This window comes from Nannobrachium achirus (genome assembly GCF_963921795.1).
Source record: "Nannobrachium achirus genome assembly, chromosome: 22".
Lineage (NCBI taxonomy): Eukaryota > Metazoa > Chordata > Actinopteri > Myctophiformes > Myctophidae > Nannobrachium > Nannobrachium achirus.
Genome location: NC_137829.1, coordinates 15777853 through 15801118, shown reverse-complemented (window position 1 = coordinate 15801118; position 23266 = coordinate 15777853). Strand labels below are relative to the sequence as shown.

Here is a 23266-nt window from a genome sequence, read left to right as displayed (position 1 = left end):
ATATTAAAGTACATGCTGAACATGACATGTTTGACAAAGACTAAATAGTTTTATAACATGATTATATATACATATAAGATCATTAATTATGCACACACTGTTTGTGCACATTGACAAATGTGTTTATTTGGAATGTTTTAAAATAAATGCCATTTGTCCTTTACATAATCATCTCTGTTGGCTTATAAAGTGCTACCAAGTAACTTTATCTAGACCACAGTCAGCCATGAAATGAACAACAAGCGGTGACAGAAAATCAACATCTGTGTAATCGGTGAGGACAGGAAAAGGAGTGACAGAGAAAGGGAGGGATGGATGGATGACTGGTGGATCAGAGGGCGGATCGGTTCCTCGGTTCCGTCTGCTTTACCTTCGATGTCCAGGGTGGCTGTGGTTTTGTCGGAGCCACAGTCGCAGCTGTACGAACCAATGCTGCTTTTCGCCGCCTTCTTGATGGTCAGAATGCGTTTCTTCCCGTCGCACTGGATTAAAATATTCTTGGAGGGTAAGATCTCAATACCGTCTTTGTACCACTTGACGTTGCCTGAGGCCTTGCTCAGCTCACACACCAGATACACCTCATCCGTCTCCACCGCCGAGTAGTTCTGAAGCTTGGTGGTGAAGTAAAGATCACCCTCTGGAATACAACACAACATTCACGGTGTGAAGCCATTGCGCTGAGCGTCCACACCGACAGTTGTGGCATGCAGATTAACCACTTGAACCCCGGTGTCCCTATTCTGGGGCGAACGTTCGGTAAAAGGAGCCAATCTCAGCTTAGTTCATATTATTCTCAGTGAAAATATCGCTGCTGTCAGACAGAAACCCTGAATATCCATGTTTCAACTTCCCCCATATTCCCCATTTCCCGCCCATACATTAATGCCCAAGGGTGACATGCCAAAGTAGAGCAAATAGCCGACCTACAAGCTCCTGTGCGTTGCATCACAGCGTGTTATGAGCTTGTAGATTGGCTACTTTCAAAACATTTTGAAGGTGAACATGAAAGCACTTCATGAAGGTCTGTTCTCTTGAGTTTTAAATATTGATCCAATGAAAAATATTAACAGAAGCCTGTGTTTGACAAAATAACTACATTGGATTCATTGGAACAGTGGCAGTTTTTCCACCACTTCCACTTCCACCCGACAGCTAAGCTATTTACTGTAGAGCGAAAACAGGAGAGTGCGTAGTATAGAGCCCTGTGGGACTCCGGTCAACTAAGTGTATAGGATTTAAGTGGTTGATCAAACAATTCCTTCAACGGCAGTTAAAGATCGTGTGACTAACCAATGACAGTGAGCATTGCCTCTGAGGCCTTCCCCATGGCTTCCACTTTGATCAAGGAGGTGTCATCCATGGTCACCTCCTTGAAGGCCAGAGTGTGGACCTTTCCTTGGTCTGACATGTGGACAACCTTAGTGGGGTGCAGGCGTGCGTCATTCTTGTACCAGACAACTGGCACCTTATGTGACAGTTCGACACTGAACTCAGCCGTCTCGCGCTCCTTCACAGTGACGTCTTTAATCGGCCTGAGGAACTCCAGGCGGATTCCTGACCACAAATTAAAATATTAATAATAATGATGTGGTACAGGTGATTGACACTGTTTTCGAAGGTACCTTTCCATATTTATTTCATCAAGAGCATTGAAGCAGAAGGTCTTCTTTGCTCACCTTGAATGATCAGTTTGCCAGCTGTTCTGTCGCCTTCAGCCTCAAATGAGTATTTTCCTTCATCTTCATATCTAGCTGCTTGGATCAGCAGAGAGTGTCTTTTACCCTCCACAAGCAGCTCATGCTTCTCATCGCTTGCCAGTTCCTGAGTTCCCTTAAGCCAACGGAAGCTTTTGGCTTCTCTGGAAACTTCACACTCAAAACGCGCTTCATCCTTTTCGTATACATACACGTCGTGGAGCGGTGTAACAAACTGAACGGGAGGTTCTGTTAATTCAGAGAAATACAGTTAGCATCACACTGCACGTTGAGGGCCACTGACGTACTGCAAGGAAGCCTGCAAGGCTAAAAGAAGAGCGCCTTCATACTTTTCAAAATGCAACAGTCATTACCCTACGTTCATCACTGTTGTGTTTTGTAAAGCAGAAAGCAAAATAAAAAAGGCAGACTTCTAAAACTCAATAAGAGAAGAACGGAGATAAATACTGTACATAAAAAGAGTGCAGTTTTCTGCTCGTAAGACACTCATGAAGTGAAATCTCACCCTTCACTTTGAGGTTAGCAGAGCACTTGGCGTTGGCAGCAGTGAATGTCAACTCTCCTGTCAGAGGGACTTTACAGTTGTAAAATATCAGAGTGTGCTTTGGTCCATCCTCCACAATGTCAACATCCTGTAGACGGCAGCCAGCAAAAATGTTCAAGGAAACGTGAGGAATCACAGCGCGATTACAGCGGGAACGTGTTCAGTCCACTTTCAATCAAACCAAATCAAATTAAACGCTGAATAAAGCGCAATGGGAATGGGTAATGTACTGTACATAAGGCTAGGTATTAATTAAGTATATTTAGTCAACTACTGTACATAAAGTTACATTTTAAGGCACTTTGAGGTATTTCCATTTTTCAATACTTTATTATACTTTATCCACTACGTCTCAGTGGCAAATATTGTACTCTTTACTCCACTACTAGCCCTAATTAGATATGTCGGTATTGAAAAATAGCCGATCTACATAATGACAATGGGTTGCATTGTGACATGTGAGTTTGTAGATCAGCTATTTTTGAAAAAGTTTGACACATTTTGGATGTTTTATTTGTGTGAAACTTTGTAATTATATTTTGATGCCAATACATTTTTGGGGGTATTTAAAACATCTACTTCTTCCACCACTGGGAGTATAACACATTCCTTAAGTGTTTCTCAACCGTTTGAAGAAGACAACCATCTCAGATTTGTGGTTGAGTTGAAAGTGAACTGAAGCTAAAAGATGATTGCGGTTATTATCAGTGTATTTTTTGTAGAACATACAGCTGACGGACTGAGGACTTCTCCATTCAGTTTCCACTGTCCATGGATATCGTCCTCAGAGATCTCCACTTCAAAGCGAGCCGTCTCGCCTTCAAACACCTCAACACCATACATTGGCCGAACCACCTTGATGTCACGAGCTGACGTTTAGGAGAGGGGACACATTCAAATTAACGAACCACATAAAACAAATCCACACAATGATTAAAAAAAAAAAAACACACATAGGCGACGTTGCATATAGAGACATACAGGACAAACACACAACGGGGTAAGAACCCAGATAAATCACACAAAAAAACTGAAAGGGGACAAAAGTATGCTTGCATAGAACGTCTTTAGGTGTTATATAGAACCTCTTTGGGTTTTATATAGAACCTCTTTGTGTGTTATACAGAATCTCTTTTTGAGTTGCTGTAAAACATTCTCTGAGGATCTATTTTAAGGAACCACATTAAACCAAATGCTTCTCAGTTTGCATTCAAGGTTCACATGGAATCCCTTTGTTGACGGTTCTATATGGAACTACTGGGTTCTATTGGCCAAGTTCTTCAAATAGCAATGAAGAACCAGTCAGTGGGCTCAAATGTTTCTTCAAACTGGAGTGGCTCTGTGTGTGATGGGAGAATCACAAACAACTCTGAAGAAACATGTCAGCATACTAATGACACGCAAAAAAAAGAAAAAAAAAGACAGAAAACAGGATGGTCCCCGGACAGGGTAGAAGGACACTACAAGATCTCTAGCTGCTGTTGATCTAAGCCCAATTAGACACTGGTCCGGGGTCAAACTCACACCACAGGCTCCCTCACAGCTTCACTGATTTTGAGAAACCTCCATGGTGAAGTTGGAGAGCTCTTGTAGCATTTCTACCATGTTGGGAAAAGTTGTGATGAAGACGTGAGCAGAAAACCACTATGAAGAAAGGGTGCAAGGGAGGTGATTAGGAGGAGGTGGAGGTGAGATGAAGAGGAGGCTGGTAAGGAGGAGGTTTGAGTGGTAATCTCTTAACACACTCGGCGGCAGCCATGGGCGAGATTATCTCGATGAAACAGATGAATCTCAAATCAGCTGTTGCATTACCTTCGATGTTCAGCGTCGCGGTTGTCTTGTCCGTTCCACAGTCACACACATATTGTCCCTTGTCTTCGTCCTCAACCTTTTTGATGGTGAGGATCCTGCGTTTGCCTTCAGCTTTGATGGACAAGATCTTAGAGGCTTTGATCTCGGCCTCGTCGTGGTACCACAAAACGTCCACCTCCCTGCTGAGCTCACAGTCTAGAACGACCTGGTCTTTCTCCACTGCAGTGTAATCCTGCAGCTTAACTGTGAAGTACGCGTCACCCTCTGGAAGGGGGAAGGGCACCACGTCATTCCCAATATGCAGTGCATGACATGTACTGTATCGTCTCAACAATATCAACATCGGTGTCAAACTGTCAGTTATTAGGATGATTAGGGAAGGATGGGGCAGGATGGGGAGAAATTCAATCTCATCGCCAGGGAACCGTGAACTTCTCAAGTGTTGTTACTGTATCACATGTATATACACTGTGTACACAACATGAATGGACGGATGAGAAAATACACAACATACACATGATAGCGAAAGTAAATGAACACTACGACAAACATGGATACCAGGAGGATGAACGCAGACAAACAAACAAACAAACAAACAAACAAACAATGGGGTGTGCTCAGTGGAGGCGGTTGTGCAGCTGAACGTGATGGAGAGATGAGCACACAAGACAGTCGTGGTTACCTATGACCGTCAGGTTGGCCATGGACGGAATTCCTTTGGCCTCTGCCTTGACCTGGCAGGTGTCATCGAGGGTCACCTCCCTCATTTCTAGCGTGTGTTTCTTGCCGTCGACGCGCGTGAGCACCGTTCTGCTGGGGTGCACTTTAACATCATTCCTGTACCATGTGACCGGCACGTTGTCATGTGACAGCTCTAGCTCAAAGCGAGCCGTTTTGCCTTCTTTCACAGTCTGGTCCTTGATGGGCGATATAAATTTGAGCCTTATACCTATGGAATATTAGTAGGGCATATTCATAGGAGTTAGGTTTCTAAAAGGTGGCGACTGGCTCAATTAAACAATGGCAGAAGTCAGAACCAGTGGTGGAAACTAAGTACATGTACTTACAACTTTTTTTCTATTTTTCATAGTTATATATCATATGTTCATAGTTATATATAAAAAATGTTAGTGATTTTTCTTTTTATAAAAAGAAATGAAATCAGTGTACTTCTTCCCCCACTGGTTAGAACTGGTAGCACAGTCCTCTAACACTTACCCTCCACTGTGAGTCTAGCTGTGGAGGTTTGGCCCAAAACCTCAATAGAGTACTGGTCCTCATCGTCAAACTCACAGCAGTTTATGATGAGCATGTGTTTCTTTCCATCATCGATGATGTCATACTTTTGATCCGGGGTGATGATGTCATCACCTCTGTACCACATGACCTTTGACACGTCTCTATTGATGTGGCATTCGAACTTAGCCTGTTTCTTTTCAGGGACACTCACGTCCTTCAGAGGGACAACGAAGTCCAGCTCGATTTCTGGGAGGTGTGAATGAGGGTTAGGATTCTGTTCAACACGACAGCGGTAAAACGCAACACCAACACAACCCCAACACAGCAAAAAACTACACAACACAACACCAATACAGCAACAACACAACCACAACACAAGACTGTGTAGAAACAACAAAACCAAAACACTGCTCGGCAGAGTGTCTCATTGTCATTGCGTACCGTACAGGAACCATTCAACCCAATGAACTGACCACTTGTACAAGCGCACAACACCATGTTGGCACTGCAACACATTAGTCTATGTTCTTCAGCTCTTGAGTGACACAACACAGACAGGTCAACGTCAAACATATAAACATACAGTAGACAGACAGTATGAAACATATAAACATACAGTAGACAGACATGAAACATATTACATACAATGAATAGACAGACAATATGAAACATATTACATACAATGAATAGAAAGACAGTATGAAACATATTACATACAATGAATAGACAGACAGACAGACAGACAGACAGACAGACAGACAGACAGACAGACAGTATGAAACATATTACATACAATGAATAGACAGACAGTATGAAACATATTGCATACAATAGACAGACAATGTCAAATGAACACATACCAGACAGACAGTATGAATGATAAACAGACAGTAGGAACACAGGACACCAATGTTGAGTGTCGAGGAGAGAGCCTTTTCTTCTGTCTTCCGGTGCTGTGACGAGTCTCGAAGCACAATTGAAGCTTCATTTTAAATAGGATACAAAAGGAATCAAACACCCACGCAGATTAACCACCTATTACAAATAAAGCAATACGGTCCGCACTCAGAACTTTATTGAAAATGTCTGTCCACGGAACCTTATGTCTTTATTTCACCTAACTCCGCGAAGGACGCGGAGGTGCTCCATCGCAGCGCTGCAGCGGACACTTTCACTCAGTTTACCTTTGACGGTGAGCATGGCGTTGGTCTGGGCGTTCAGAGCCTGGTACGTCACTTCTCCAGCCTGGTCCATCTGAACGACCTTCAGTGTCAGTCTACGCATGGTGCCCTCCATCTGGATCTCACACGTCTGTTGAGGATCACATGCCAAAGATTCACTCACAATTCTGCAGTACAGTAGCGCTGACTGAGAAATCTGAAGATTAAGCATTGCAGCACCACTGGACAATCTCAAATGCAAGATTTGAAAACAGCCTAATCTAACCTAATCAAAAAATATATAAAAATAAAAATAAAATACAAGCGGAGATAGCTTTAATCTGGATCAAATCTTCAAAACAGGTATTTCAAAACCAAAACATCGAATTGGGATCAGTTTGATCACAAAAAGCAGGACCTTGATCCCACTGGAGGGGTGGATTTATAGTGGATTACCAGAGCAAAACAAACAATTAAAATGTAAACAATATTGACAAATGTTGTAAACTGAAATAATACACCATGTGTAGCCCCCCCCCCCCCCCCCCCCCCCCCCCCCACACACACACACACACACAAAGTAAATGTAAGCAATGTCGATATACTCTGTTACAAGTGGTAGTCCTGTATTCCAAATGTACTGTGTAGTGTGTAAAGAGCTGGGCATTATTAGACTATATAAAAAAAAAAGACTGATGCAACATCGTTCCACATAAAGTCTGATAAGTCTCACCGGAGATCGGGTCAGAACCTCTCCTTTGAGCTTCCATTCCCCTGGAATATCGTCCTCTGAGATCTCCGTCTCAAACGTAACATCCTCCTTCTCTGTCACTTCCATGCTGGCCAGAGGCTTCAGCACCTCTGCCTCACGCTCTGGAGAAATAGGTTTTGTTAGTAGCCAAACATTAGATTACATTACACCGGTGGTTCTCAACCCACCCAGGGGGGTCCCAGGGGGCTCCCCAAATTATTTTGGGGGGGTCCTCAGATGATTAACTTAATATGCAACATTGTTTTTCTCACTCAACACTAACAGTAAACTAACCAACATAAAGTTTAAGTTTATAGAGGGTATCTGCACATTTCTAAAGTGACAATTTAAGGACTTTTTAATACCTCTAAAATGACAAATTAAACATTGGCCAAATTGTCAAATATTATAGGCAGAAATTGTGAAAATAGCCGACCTACATGCTCACAACGCCTCGCAGCGTTGTGAGCATGTAGATCGGCTATTTAAAAAAGTTAAAACATGGTTATTTTGGGCATGGAGGGGGGGTCCCCAGTTAAAACATGGTTATGTTGGGGGTAGTGGACTGAAAAGGTTGAGAACCACTGCATCACACAGACAGACAGACAGACAGACAGACAGACAGACAGACAGACAGACAGACAGACAGACAGACAGACAGATAAAGAGATAGATGGATAAACCTCCTAGAGTCAGTTTGGCGGTGTAGGGGCGTCCCTCCACCTCCAAGGTGTAGTCGGCCACATCTTCCGGTTGGCAGTTCTTGATGGTCAGAGTCAACTCTTTGCCGTCCTTCTTTATCTCTATCTTATCGGATGGAGTGATCTCACTCTCTCCTTTCAACCACTTGATACCTTCGGTGTCCTTGACCAGTTCACATTTGAACACGGCTGCGTTTTTGGGCTTCACATGCTGGTCCTTCAAGGGCTTAGACAGCCAGTCGTGGATGATTTCTGCAGAAGGTACGGTATATGTTACTCAGTCAGCTGTGCATGTCAGGCCTTTGCCTACCAACCTTTTAAAACAGTGGTTCTTCAAAGTTTGTCCGGGGACCAAAAGGTGTCCTGATGTGCCCCCTGCTGGAACAGCCCTGCACAGCAGTCCTGTGTCACCACTTTAACCATTATTTCATGCTTGAATTATCAAAAAAATAGCAGATATACAAGCTCACAGTGCGGCACCGTGTGCTCCGCTGCGAGCTTGTAGATCTGCTATTTTTGAAAAATCCTGAAAATGTTTGCAAATCCTTGATCAAATACATATAATTCTAGGGGATCCTTGATATGAAAAAGTTTGAGAACCACTGACAGAGAAATCTTTTTTTTTTTCTTTCAGAAAACTGTTAGGATCTAGAAGACGTTTTTTTCAGGTCTAAATGGGTTAAACCACTTTAACCTTATTTTGTAATTCGGCTATTAAAAAGAATGCTACAAGCTAACAATGCATTGCAATGCGACACATTGTTAAAAAATGAATAATTTGGGCATTTTTTTAAGTCTACCATGCTACCTACTCCTTACCAATGATTTTGATTTGACACTTAGTCATGATGGTTTCCTGTCCGTCCACCTCACATGTGTAGACGCCTGCATCCCTCTCATTGGTGTTATTGATGGTCACGGTGTGCTGCATGCCGATCACGTTGATCGAGCACTTGCCGTCCCTCTTGACCAGGAAGTGTCCGTCCCTCTTCCAGATCACGTCTCTCTCTTTGTTCAGCTCACAGGTCAGGTAGATGTTCTGACCCTTGATGGTTGACTGCTCCTCTGGCAGTTCCTTAACCCATACCACGGGCAGTTCTGTTGCAGAAACATTCGATTACGCGGTGAACAAACTGATATTATTTCTGTTCGGCAGAAACCTAGCTGTATGTCCATATTTCAATGCATCAACTCTCAATGCCAATATTTTCTTTTTAGAAAATGACTGCCCTACTTCGCCTTACAAGAGTGTTTGCGCAAATCTAGGGAAAATAGGACATCTATAAGCTCAAAAGAGTGTCTATTTTCACCATATCTGAAACATTTTGAGAGTGAAAGTGAAAAGTTATTGTTAAGTTAAGCCTGTGTGTGGGTTTTATAAATATTGAAACAATGACAAATATCAACAAGAACTTGTGAGTACAAAAGTAGACCTGAAGTAGGTCTCTATACTAGAGTATTTTCTATTTCCACATCACACTCAATATATTTGCTGATAACAAGCCGATGTAATGTTACAATGTGCTAACGATTTGTTGCTTGGCTTCAAGTGGTTAACAAATGTTAGGACTAATAAGAGTTTAAATACCTTGAACGATCAATTTGGCTGTGCATTGAATTTCCTTGCCGGCATTTGTGGCGATACACGTGTACTCCCCTTGGTCAACCAGCTGGACGTCAACGACGGCCAGCTTGCGGTCTTTACCATCTGAGGTGAATTTGTGCTTGGGGTCTTCACGGAGGTTGCTGCCGTCCTTCTGCCATTTAGTCACGGCGGTGGATGGAGAGACTTCACACTCGAACATGGCGGCAGAGCCGAGAGACTCGGACTCGGACAACACAATGTCTGAGATCTTCTTGATGAATTTCAGTGGAACGGCTTTTAGTTTGAAGCCTCCGAAAGGATCCTCTGGTGGCGTCGGGCCTTTTCCTCCAGGCTTCAGCCCCCTGCCTCTACCTTCACCGGGGGATGGCGTTGGTTTGGCTGAAACACAAGTACAAGGTAGGGGTCACGATCCATTATGTTTTTAGCGATTAATTACCATGTTTAATTAATTGTTGTACGAATACGATTTGTGTTTTTTTTGCATTGAACATTGGAACATAGAAATCAAAAATACATTTCTATTTACATTTTAAGCTTCATAACTAATGACTAATAACTAATGAATTGTCAATAATCAAAAGTAAATAATGTACTATAGCCAAAACAGGCCACACAATTCATCATCAATTCTTTCAAATGTTTTGCAGAGCTTGCAGAATGGCTATTCTTGCGAGGGTCAAGGGGTTAGCTAGTACAATTATTCATAAATCCATGGAATCAGGCTAAAAACTACAGAAGAGTACAAATATGGCAGGCTGCATAAGTCTGACCTTTTACATTGTGATAAACAATGTAACACAGCTGCAGCTGATCAAAAGTATAATGGGTGTGATTTAGGTGTGCAAATGTGCAAGCATTAATACTGTACACCCATGGCACAGGGCACACTGGAAGTCTAACACAACCAAAATGAATTTGATAAATTTTAGCTGTGTTGCTTTCTCGCCCTCCATGTTATTATCCTTCTGTAGTTTTTAACTTGAACAGGAAAACAAACAAAATAACTTGGCCATGGGTTTCGTGCCTCCCCGTTTTGTTGTACATCAAATGAGGAAATAGCAAATACCCAATGCTATTGGAAACGTTTAATTTTGGGGAATTCTGTCTTACCTTTCAATCCTCTACCGAAAGCAGGTCCAGCAGCTGCACCTTCAGCTGGTTGTCCCTCTGTTCAGAAACACATTCAATGAGTAACAGCCATAATACTGCATAGACTAATGTTAATGTCTTACAACCAGGGGAACATTTAACGTCCACTCCAGGAGATTATAACGTGACATAATGGGTGTGATGGTGATAATGATGAATGGAGGACAGAGGTACAATACAGAAAACACAGAACACAACACATTCACAGGAATACGATGGAAACAAATGACAAATACAGTGATTTTGAAATGACAAAAAGACTTGGATGGATGGATGGATGGATATGACATGACATGACATGACATGACATGACATGACAAAGATGATAAGACACATGATGATGATGATGATGATGATGAGTTTGACAAAGACTGGCTGACAACTGATGAAATATGAAATTATATTTGACGTCGACAAACAAACAGATAAAAATCGCATGTGAACAAATGCTGGCGGTCAACATTTATATAGATGGGAGGCATTAAGGATGGAGATGAGTTGAGGTTATTGAGGGGATGAGGGAGTTTTTCAGCCGTCACCCCAATGAGTTGAGGCAGCCATCTTGTCTCACCTCTCCTGGCCACCCCTGGAGCCTCCAGGGCATCCTCCTCTAGTTCACCTTCCCAGTCCTCAGAAGGAACCATCTCCCATCCCCAGGCCTCTTCCTCTTCCTGCTCTACCTCAAACTCCTCCTCTTCCACCTCCTCCTCCTGCTGGGTGGGGACTTTCTCCATTCGCACAGCTCCCGGAGACACCTCCTTCACCATGGGCTTCTTCTGTGGCTCTGCTGCCTTCTCTTCCTCTGGAGAAACTTTCCTAGGGGTCTTTTTCAGAGTCACTGCTTCGATGGAATCTCTAGGAGAAACTGATTTGATGGAGTCTTTAGGAGAAACTGCTTTAGGAGTTCGCTTCCTCTCCATTGGAACAGACTCCAGTTCTTTAGGTTTAGGCTTCTCAGTCTTGGGAGATGGAGTCTTTTTCAGTTGTACCTTTTGTTCAAAGGGTTTCAACGCCACTTCCTCTTTCTCTTTTTTCTCCTTTGGAGTAACCCCCTTCTTCAGCTGAAGTGGCTTGGTCTCCTCAGGACTCTTTTCTTTCTTAATAGGAGCCAATTTAGGAGACACCAACTTCTGCACCGGAGTAGGCTCAGCCTCTTTCACCTTCTCAGGCTTCTTTTCAGGAGCTTCAGGTGTTTCACTCTTCTTCAGACGGGCTTCAGGTTCTTGTTCTCTTGGAACTTCATCTCTGGGACTTCGACTGAGTCGTCTATCATCAATGGGCTTCCTGTCTTTCTCCTCTGGTGTTTTCTTCTTCTCTGGCTCTTCTGCGTCTTTGGATGGTCTGGCGAAGGGCTTCAGTTTGATGCCATCCATCTCATGCTCCTGTGTTGGGATCCTTTTTACTTTGGTTGGTGCTTTGTCTTCTTCTGGTTCTTTCTCTGGAGTTTTCTTTTTATCTCCTGGTTTTAGCACCTTGGCTGCTGATTCCATTTTCTCTTCCGGAACTTGATCAGGTTTCTTATGAGGTTCCTTAGGCTCCTCTTCCCTGGGGGATCTCTCCCCCTTTGGGTAGGGCAAAGTGTCTCTGTCTGGTCTCTCTTTCTTTTCTTTCTCCAACTCCTCTGTTAATTTTAGAGGTCTGTCAAATGGCTTTAGTTTAACAAGTTCTTGTTCCGCTTCATCTGAAGGCAGTTTCTTAACTTTTTTCAATCCTTCAGTTGGTGGTGACTGTTCCTCCTCCTTTGGAGTCCTGGGAGTTTTCTTCAGAGAAATCTTATCATCTGGTTTGGCATCTTTAGGGGTGACCTTCCGAGGGCTCCATGCATCTTTGGGTGAATCTTTTGGTTCCACTTCTTTAGCTGTTTTAATCTGTGGCTTTCTCTCCAGAGGGGTTTTCTCCCTAGGTGCCCGCTCCTCTACAGATATCCTGGAGCCTATTGACAACTCAATGGCTTCCTCACGCACCATCTCTTCAACATCAAACACTGTGGTCGTGGTAACTTTCTGAGGTTTTCCTTCTTCTTCGATCTCTTTAAATGGAACTGATGGAACCTTTTTCAGTTTGATGGCTTCCTCTTCCCCTTCCAGTTCTTTAACGATCCTTGGTGTCTTCTTCAAAGTCGGAATAACAAATGACCCATCCACTTCCACTTGAAGTTTACCTTTTTTGGGCAGAAGCATTTCTAAGGCAGCAAAGGTGTTCATGTTACTCATAACATGAAGAGAACATGTATAACAATTCAGGTTCAATAACATTAGATATACCTTATGTACATACATAAGATATTTATATAAACATCGAATTATGCCATTCACATAAGAATGGTGTGGCTTCATGTGGCAGTCATCTATGACATATCTTATTATGTATGACTCCAAATGTGGGCAAGATTTGAGCCCCATTAACAAATTAAAGTTGAACATTTGAAACATATACATTATATAAAATGTGGCCTATTGGCAGTATACACAAGATTAACTCTGGACATACAGACATGCAGACAGACAGACAGACAGACAGACAGACAGACAGACAGACAGACAGACAGACAGACAGACAGACAGACAGACAGACAGACAGACAGACAGACAGACAGACAGACAGACAGACAGACAGACAGACACAGACAGACAGACAGACAGACAGACAGACAGACAGACAGACAGACAGACAGACAGACAGAAAGAAAGATGGACGCACACACAGACAGACTTGACTCCCATAGAGCCACAATGTAAAAATAAATAAAGGTTCAAACCCTAGAGGGTGTTTTAATCATGCAGTATAAAACAAACAAAACAAAACATACGTACAAACAGACACCAGATAGACACTGACACCTCTGTAAACAAATGTGTGTGTGTGTGTGTGTGTGTGTGTGTGTGTGTGTGTGTGTGTGTGTGTGTGTGTGTGTGTGAGTGTGTGTGTGTGTGTGTGTGTGTGTGTGTGTGTGTGTGTGTGTGTGTGTGTGTGTGTGTGTGTGTGTGTGTGTGCATGCTAAGTGGACATCTAGTTCTTATATTTTACTCTCTTTTACTCTTGTTGTGTAACGTGTTGAATATGTGATGAGCCAGCAATGTAATAATAATATTAATGGATATTATAACGCTCCTACCTTTCTTGACGCCCCCTGGTGTTTGCACTGGTCCCTTGGTTTCATCTAGTACAGAGGTAGAGTCCACAGAATCATTCATTAGACATTTAATCAGCAGATGAATCATTTCAGTGATACAAAAATGGAAAGATCTTACAGAAACTAAGACTGTCATTGAACATTAAGAGTTGAGAGTATCAACAGAGTATGAATGTGATTCACATTCTGTAGAATGATGACCCTGCAGATTGGCATTGGATTTTACCTTAAAGTGCAGCTTCAAATCACAACCAATCAGAAAATAAATACAAAATGGTTAACTGTTATTAAACCGTTATATCAAGTTATCATCAGGAGAACAATTGCATGCTCTGACTGCTTTCATTAAAAGTCGAGTGAATTAGTAGGACAGACAACATGAATAGACAGCTGGGACAAGTCACCCAGCTAAGATACTGTAGCATGACATGACAAAGAAAACGCTACACTAGATGAAGAATACAAAACTGACATGATGCGTTGCCAACATTCACAGTGACAATAAACAGAAGCTCAACAACATGGCATGAATGACAAGAACCTGCAAATGTCAAAAAAGATTTCCTCCACTGCCTCTACCTGTCTCTGTAGCTAGTTCCTCTATTATTACATCTTGGTCTCTGTCTTCAGCCTTCTTGCTTGGTTCTTCGGCCTTCAACACAGGCCTGACCACTTCAAGTATAAAAAGACCAGACTGAAGTGAAGTGTATGCCACATAAAGAATACATCCCCAAGTCAGGGAAGAGTAGCCTTTGTTATATACAGTACATCTATCTATCTGTCCACTTTCTTAGTTTCATCACCGACTTCAGCATTTTGGTTTCTTTCACAACCTTTACCAAAGCCTGTGATGTGCTCGCTTCACGTACCACATTCATCCAAGTGCCACAAACAAATGTACCGGTGTAATATCTAATGTGTAGTTGTTGGATACGTTTTTGGGATGTTCACAAAGAGGTTAGTTGTTTGGCTATAAACGTCAGGTTTGTACCTGTCTTGGCATCTTTTCTCTCAGCATCTTTCTGTCCTTGCACTCTGGTCACAGATGGTTTGATATCTTCAGTTGCTTGAATGGCATCTTGAGTAGCTTCAGAACAGTATTAAAGATTTTAATTTGCAAGATTGACATTCAGTTCCGAATGCCTTTTTAAAAGATAGCACATAGAAAAGGTGAAACCCATCAAAAGATGATGATGAATACCTGCTTTGGGACTGGCAGTCTTTAGCAGTGCCTCTCTAGCTTGTGGGGGAGACTCCAGCTCCTGCACTGGAACTTAGAACAAAACCACACGCAGTCAGAATCACATAAGACAGATGGGGTGAACACTGACGTATACACAAGAAAACACACATCATGACATAGAACATACATGCAGTCAACACACACATTTGGAGGTGGAGTATGGGTATCTTCCTGCTATAGGCTACTCTTTCTTCTGTTGTCTTCTTTGTAACCACCTGTGGCAGCCCACATCTTACATCTTGATAACATTTAAGAATACCATAATCAGATTTGTCCAAGGCAATGGACCAAGATGGACGTATTGACACCGAAACACAAACGATATGACTCCAACTAATAATACGAACCCATATTCAGGTGAGATGGCTCAGACATCGACCAACAAAAAACATGAAAGGAAGAGACTGTCACATTCGGGAGCATGACTTCACTATGAATGCGCTTCACAGCGAGCAAGAAGATTGTTTGTGCCCCGAACAAAATGAGTGATATGATACGGTAACTCTTGAAATGACAAAATGATGAGGAAGAGGAGTGAAACAGAACGGTTCCTGAGATGACACGGAGGAAGACGTGGTGAACAATGTTTTGTGCTCTGATGACACGTGCTTGGTGACACATAACATTTTCACCTGTGTACCTCTGGAAGATGCTTTGAGGGAGACCATCTTCCACTCCTCTGGTTCCAAGGGGAGTACCTTTCTTTCTACAATGTCCTTGAATATAAGAGTTTCTTTCTCCTTTTCATGCTTGGCATCAATTCTCTGAGGATGTACATGTCTGGAGTGTTCGTCAGCAGCAGTTTCTAGACGAGTTTCTTCCGTTTCTGATCCCAATATTCTGCATTGTTCTGGATATATTTCTGAAGTGCCTGATTCAATTGTTTTCTCCAAATCTTTTGGCTTGCTTCTGATATCTGTTACTGAGTTACCTCTAGTTGAGAGGTCTTTCCCTGGTTTCTCATCAATAACACCACCCATTGAAATCACTTTGGCTGCTTCAGTTAACTTCAGTGAAGGGGATTCCTGACCTTCTGTAGGGATTACTTTAGTAAATTTGCCTTTGAGTGTAATATCCTCAACCTTCTGTTCTCTCAGTAAAGAATCTTTTGCTATCAGAGACTCTTCAGATATTGCCTCCATCAGAGGCGCAACATCAGCCTTTCTTTCAAGCTTTTCTTGCCTTGTTTTCATCTCAGTTGTTGAAATTCTATCGTGTTTGTCTTTAACATTGATAAATTCCAACTGGTCTTGAACATGAATTTCTTCTGTTTTTAGCTGACGACTTTTAATTTGTTCCAACTTTGGTTTAGTCTCTTCTACTGGAATAACTTTAGCAAACTGTTCTTTTAGTGTAACTAATTTAGACTGCATAGCTTCAGTTGTTATCTCTTCTCTTTGCTTTTGAGTTACAGTTGAACTATCTTCCTCTGGAATTCCTTCTGTTGTGGTTATGCTCTCTATGCCCCTGTCTTCGCATACAGGAGGCGTCTCTGGTGACGTCACAGCTATCAGTGAAGCTTGTCTTTCAATTTCTTTACATTTAGCTGATTTGTCTGTAACTGTTTCTCCTTTAAGTGTTATGTCCTCAGCTGTAGCTATTTGTTGTCTCCTCTCTACAAGATGTTCTGATAAAATTGATTCTTTAGAGGTTACCTCTATTATTGGTGCTGCTGAGGCCTTTCTTTTAATGTGTTCTTGTCCTGATTTCACTCCTTCAGTAGGACTATCTCTGGCAGTTTCATCTTTTACCTTCAACTGGACAATATGTTTCTCTGAAACATCAACCTGTTCAGATCTAGTCTCTGGTAAAGTGGTCCCTGTGGACTTAATTTTGATTTGTTTGAGCTTTTGTTTAGTCCCATCAATAGAAATAGTTTTGTCAAATTGGTCTTTAAGTGTAACTATATTAGACTGGATAGCTTCAGTTGTCATCTGTTCTGTGTTAACTGCACTCTGTCCTCTCTGTTTTAAGGTTGTAGGTGCCTTTGAATTGCCCTCGACCTTGACATCCTCTGCAGTGGTTAGCCTCTGTCTAACATCTCCAGGTCTACTAGAAAAATCTGGGGTGTCTGACACTACATCCACAGCTTGCTCCATTAGGGATTTTTCATAAGTGTCTGTTGTTATCGAGGTGGGAATAACCTTTTTAGTGTTATCTTTAAACAGGACAGTTTGTGACTGTGTTTTCTCCACTTCAATCTCAACTGTAGCAAACTTTACTGCTCTCTCTTCAGCACTATGTCCGATTAATGATTCTTTTGAGGTTACATCCATCACAGGTGCTACCAAAGCTTTTCTAACGACTTGTTCCTGTTCAGATCTAGTCTCTGGTAAAGTGGTCCCTGTTGACTTAATTTTGATTTGTTCGAGCTTTTGTTTAGTCCCATCAATAGAAATAGTTTTGTCAAATTGGTCTTTAAGCGTAACTATATTAGACTGGATAGCTTCAGTTGTCATCTGTTCTGTGTTATCTGTGCTCTGTCCTCTCTGTTTTAAGGTTGTAGGTGCCTTTGAATTGCCCTCGACCTTGACATCCTCTGCAGTGGTTAGCCTCTGTCTAACATCTCCAGGTATACTAGAAAAATCTGGGGTGTCTGACACTACATCCACAGCTTGCTCCACTAGGGATTTTTCATAAGTGTCCGTTGTTATCAAGGTGGGAATAACCTTTTTAATGTTATCTTTAAACAGGACAGTTTGTGACTGTGTTTTCTCCACTTCAGTCTCAACTGTAGCAAATTTTACTGCTCTCTCTTCAGCACTATGTCCGATTAATGATTCTTTTGAGGTTACATCCATCACAGGTGCTACCAAAGCTTTTCTAACGACTTGTTCCTGCGTTGTTTTAATATCTTGAATGGGAGTAACTTTGTCAGTTTTAGCTTTAAGTGTCAATACCTTTGATTTAATTTCTTCCCCCTCTATCTCTTCAGTTTTCTGCTCACTTTCCTTCACAGAATCTCCTTCCATTGGAGATACATCCTCTGATTTATACAGTTTCTCTTGCCTTGATCCAAGGCCTTTGACACGATTATCTGGTGTGGTAAAGCTTTGTCGAATATCTAATACATCATCTCCATATCTCACTAGCTGTGATTCTTCATATGCAAGCTCCAATGCAGATGATCCTGAGACCTTTCTTTCAGCATCTTCTTGCCTTGTATGAATTAATTCAATAGGAGTAACACTGCCAAATTCATGTCTAACTTTTACCACTTTAGATTGGATAGCCTCAGCTTCCCTGGCTTTAACTTTAGATACTTTCTTTGTTTTTAAGGTCTCAACCGTGTCTGCGGAAAGGTCGTCTGGCTTTATTTCCTCAGTTGTAGGACATTCTGCTCTATCCCCTGCAATCAAAGATTCTTTATGTGTTACCTCGGTCAGATTGCTCACATTAGGCATTCTTTCAGTTTTGTCTTCATTTGCTGCTACCGTTGACTTGTCATCTTCAACATGTATTTCTTTACTTTCAGCTAAGCTCTGTTTTCTTTCTTTTAGGGATTCTTTCATCTGTAAAGAAGCCTTTTCTGACTCACAGGCTGCAGTTGTTGAAGCAATAGGCCACTGATTTTCAGGAGTAGTATATTTTTGTTGGATATCTATGAAATCTCCTTTTTGTACAATACATGTTTTTTCATGTGCAGTGTCTAGCATAGGTACCTCAGTAACCTTGCTTTTAATATTCTCCTCTCTCCTTTCTGTCCCTTCAAGAGGTGTAACACTGCCATATTCATGTCTAATTGAAACTACCTTGGACTGGATTAAATCCACCTTAACTTTGACATATTTGTCTTCAACTTTAACTACCTTTGACTGTTCGTTCCCAATGCCGACTTCTTTAGTTTCAGTTAACTTCTGTCTTCTGTCTTTAGGAGAAATGTCTTCTGACTTTATTTCATCTTTCCCCGTGGTTCTGTCTCTAACAATTTCCTCAGTTCTGTCATATTTTTCTCGAGCATCTTGCTTTACTAAAGAGCCTGTATGCATTAGTTTTGTTTCAGGTGTCACTGAGATTTTTCTTTCAATTTGTTCCGGTTTGGTTTGTGTAACTTTAATTGGGGAAACATTGTCTGTTTTGTCTTTTATTGAGACCAATTTTGGTTGGGTGAGTTCAATAGTAATATTATCGTCACCTTTGTCTAGCTTCTGCTTTCTCTCTGGAGTATATTGTTCCAATGATAATTCTTTAGCTTTTGGTGCTGTCACAACTGCCTCTGAAGCTTGTCTTTCATTTTCCTCTTGTCTTGTTTTAATTTCTTTAGTGTGTTTATCTTTAACTGCCTTTAATTTGACTTCTTCAGAAGTAATCCCTTCAGTTTTTGTTAACTTCTGTCTTCTGTCTTTGGGAGAAATATCTTCTGGCTTTATTTCATCTTTCCCTGTGGTTCTGTCTCTAACAATTTCCTCACTCCTGTCATCTTTTTCTGGAGCATCGTGCTTTACTAAAGAGTCTGTGTACATTAGTTCTGTTTCAGGTGTCACTGAGATTTTTCTTTCAATTTGTTCCTGTTTGGTTTTTGTAACTTTAATTGGGGAAACATTGTCTGTTTTGTCTTTTATTGAGACCAATTTTGGTTGGGTGGGTTCAATAGTAATATTATCGTCACCTTTGTCTAGCTTCTGCTTTTTCTCTGGAGTATATTGTTCCAAAGATAATTCTTTAGCTTTTGGTGCTGTCACAACTGCCTCTGAAGCTTGTCTTTCATTTTCCTCTTGTCTTGTTTTAATTTCTTTAGTGTGTTTGTCTTTAACTGCCTTTAAGTTGACTTCTTCAGAAGTAATCCCTTCAGTTTTTGTTAACTTCTGTCTTCTGTCTTTAGGAGAAATATCTTCTGACTTTATTTCATCTTTCTCTGTTGTTCTGTCTCTAACAATTTCCTCACTCCTGTCATCTTTTTCTGGAGCATCATGCTTTACTAAAGAGTCTGTAGACATTAGTTCTGTTTCAGGTGTCACTGAGATCTTTCTTTCAATTTTTTCCAGTTTGTTTTTTGTAACTTTAATTGGGGAAACATTGTCTGTTTTGTCTTTTATTGAGACCAATTTTGGTTGGGTGGGTTCAATAGTAATATCTTCACCTTTGTCTAGCTTCTGCTTTCTCTCTGGAGTATATTGTTTCAATGCTAATTCTTTAGCTTTTGGTGCTGTCACAACTGCTTCTGCAGTTTTTGTTAACTTCTGTCTTCTGTCTTTAGGAGAAATATCTTCTGACTTTATTTCATCTTTCCCTGTTGTTCTGTCTCTAACAATTTCCTCACTCCTGTCATATTCTTCTGGAGCATCTTGCTTTACTAAAGAGACTGTATACATTAGTTCTGTTTCAGGTGTCACTGAGATGTGTCTTTCAATTTGTTCCTGTTTGGTTTTTGTAACTTTAATTGGGGAAACATTGTCTTTTTTGTCTTTTATGGAGACCAATTTTGGTTGGATGGGTTCAATAGTAATATTATCGTCACCTTTGTCTAGCTTCTGCTTTCTCTCTGGAGTATATTGTTCCAATGATAATTCTTTAGCTTTTGGTGCTGTCACAACTTCCTCTGAAGCTTTTCTTTCATTTTCCTCTTGTCTTGTTTTAATTTCTTTAGTGTGTTTGTCTTTAACTGCCTTTAAGTTGACTTCTTCAGCAGTAATCCCTTCAGTTTTTGTTAACTTCTGTTGTCTCTGTCTTGAAGATAATTCTTTCTTTGGTGAAATACCTTCTGAGCTAATGTTCTCTTTTGTGGCAGTATCTCTGATGACCTCTTTGCTTCTTTCATATTTTTCTGAAGGGTATTCTTCTATCAAAGATTCAATACATGTTTCCTCTGCTTCAGCTGTAACTAAAGCCTTCCTTTCAAGTTGTTCCCGTCTTAGATCCTTGTCTTTGATGGGAGTAACTTTGGTAGATTTGTCTTGAACTGTGATTAACTTTGACTGTTCATCCTCGATAGTAATATTTTCACCTTTATGAAGCTTCTGCTTCTGCTCTGGAGAATATTTATCTGTTGATAATCCCTTAGATTTTGGTGCGGTCACAACTGCATCTGAAGCCGTTATGGTTAAACTCTCTCTGATTTCAGCACCAACTGAATCTCTTTCGGTGACCTCTGATACTGGAGTAATTGAATCTTTTTCCTCTGTTTCAATGAGTTTTGTTTTGTGTGACATTAATTTACTCTCAGCTTCCCTGCTTCGAATACCTGGTTTAGGAACCTCTGTTATGTCTGATGAACGCTTTATAGAGACACTATCATTCCTCTCATCTATAATGTCCTTTGTTGGAGAGTCAATCTTCCTGGCAAAAGATTCTTCTCTAACTTGTGGTTTAAGTTTTGTAGTTTTATGCTCTGTAGTTATTTGTTTCTCTAAATCCTCAATGTTTGCCTTTGTTTTGGGTATAGCTTGACATTTCATTTCCTTAGAGCCTGTCCTATTTGAAACATCAGTAACAGATATCTCAGTAATAATATCAGGCACTTCTTCGCTCTCGGATGGTTTTTCGGGTAAACTTAAAATGTCTACTTGTGACAGTGATATATTCTTTCCCACAGGTTGGTCTTCATCCTCATACGACACCTCTGCATACTCCACAATATCTCCATGTTCAAAGACCTCCTCTATGGGAGAAGCTTTCTCTGTCACATAATACATCTCTTGTACTTTTTGAGCTCCTGTCGTTTGCTTGATCTTGACGACACTGGTAACAGCTTGAAGATTAAAGCAGTTTTTAAGAGGTTTGAAGAGAAAGCACCATGCAGCGGTGCCAAGAGATTAGGACAAAACAAAAGACAAACATATGGGTTAAAAAAACAACAACACAACACAAAGCTAAGACTATCGGAGCAGATGCTCCGCCTGTGGTGTATTATCATCATAGATGAAAGTGACTGTCAGGTGGACATTAGTCTATGTTTTACCTCTCTCCGGCTTTGTTTCTTCTATAAGATTCTGAGCCTCTGTTTCAGAAGCTGAGGCAGCAGGAGTTCTCTTGGGAATCTTCTTAGCTTGTGGTTCTTTAAAGAATAGTCACTTTTTAAGCTCAAGACACGACAGTGGGTTTGTAAGATAAAGAGATGATTTTGACACAAATGGACAAACAGTTAACACACATTTATACACAGAAACAATGACAGAACAAACAGTCTGAAAAGCAAGGCTGAATCGATGAGTAAACTGTGAATTTGACATGAAGTTTTATAAGTGAAATGAGGATGAATGATGGTTCTTCTGTTCCAACTGTTTAAACCCAAACCCAAATATGGAGAGGTGAAATGCTCAAGATGGTGAATGATAATGGTTGGATAGTACATTTTGTCTCGATACCTCTGGAAGATGGTTTAGGGTAAATCCTTTTCTTCTCCTCTGGTTTCGAAGTAGGGGGTTTTGTATCGACTGCATCCTCAAATACATGAACTTCTTTCTCCTTCATCATATCAGCTCTTTGTGTTGATATTTCTTCTTCAAGGGCAGACTGAGAGGCTTTGAAAAGACCTGCTTCAGCATCTGATTCCATTTGCTCGGTTGTAGTTTCTTCATATTCTTGGTATATTTCTGAAGTTTCATATTCAACATCTTGCACACTCATTTTTGGTCTGAGGTCGATATCTGTTACTGATTCTTTTCTTAAAGTTGTCTCTGGTTTGATCTTTTTCTTAACTTCGGTTTTTGATTTGGAAATCACCACCATTGAAGGTTGGTCTTTCTCAGTAACCTTGAGCGCTTGTATCTCCTGAACTGTGCCAATGATCTTGTCAGATTTAAACTTTGTGTCTTGTTTCTTTTCACTAGGTTTAACTTTCTTTATTGAAATGATTTCAGGCACACTAGTCTCATCTTTTTCTGAGACAGGAGTTGTGGTGTCTTTTACTTCAGGCTGCTCTTGTCTGATGCGTTTTTTGTCCACCATTTTATCTTTTGCTGGTGAAACTGTGGTAGGTTTGTCTTTAACGGTTACGGTCTTTGGAAGGACTTCTTCAACTCTAATTTCTTCAGTTCTATACTTCTCTGGAGCATCCGATTTAAGCACCTCATGTTCTAAGACCTCTTCTTCATACATTGTCTCTGGTAACGCCGGTGCTCCTGACACTTTGCCTCTAACTTCTTCCTGCTGAATTTGCTCTGGTTTGATCTTTTTCTTAACTTCGGTTTTTGATTTGGAAATCACCACTGTTGAAGGTTTGTCTTTCTCAGTATCCTTGAGCACTTGTGTCTCCTGAACTGTGCCAATGATCT

At 41.1% G+C, this 23266-nt stretch overlaps 1 protein-coding gene across 1 annotated transcript in view; it reads right to left on the bottom strand.

Moving 5' to 3' along the window:
- The window catches only part of LOC308307447 (titin-like), a gene marked incomplete at both ends in the record, with an annotated part of 241805 nt that overhangs the window by 121609 nt on the left and 96930 nt on the right, over positions 1-23266 (bottom strand). The window contains 18 exons of the mRNA XM_080752712.1: positions 371-637; positions 1291-1554; positions 1677-1943; positions 2221-2347; positions 2989-3128; positions 4072-4335; positions 4754-5020; positions 5290-5556; positions 6495-6621; positions 7204-7343; positions 7905-8174; positions 8742-9020; positions 9511-9906; positions 10639-10695; positions 11249-12859; positions 13793-13837; positions 15012-15077; positions 15694-15817. Coding sequence (XP_080608838.1) covers positions 371-637; positions 1291-1554; positions 1677-1943; positions 2221-2347; positions 2989-3128; positions 4072-4335; positions 4754-5020; positions 5290-5556; positions 6495-6621; positions 7204-7343; positions 7905-8174; positions 8742-9020; positions 9511-9906; positions 10639-10695; positions 11249-12859; positions 13793-13837; positions 15012-15077; positions 15694-15817 — 4978 coding nt within the window. The remainder of the gene's footprint in view (positions 1-370; positions 638-1290; positions 1555-1676; positions 1944-2220; positions 2348-2988; positions 3129-4071; positions 4336-4753; positions 5021-5289; positions 5557-6494; positions 6622-7203; positions 7344-7904; positions 8175-8741; positions 9021-9510; positions 9907-10638; positions 10696-11248; positions 12860-13792; positions 13838-15011; positions 15078-15693; positions 15818-23266) is intronic.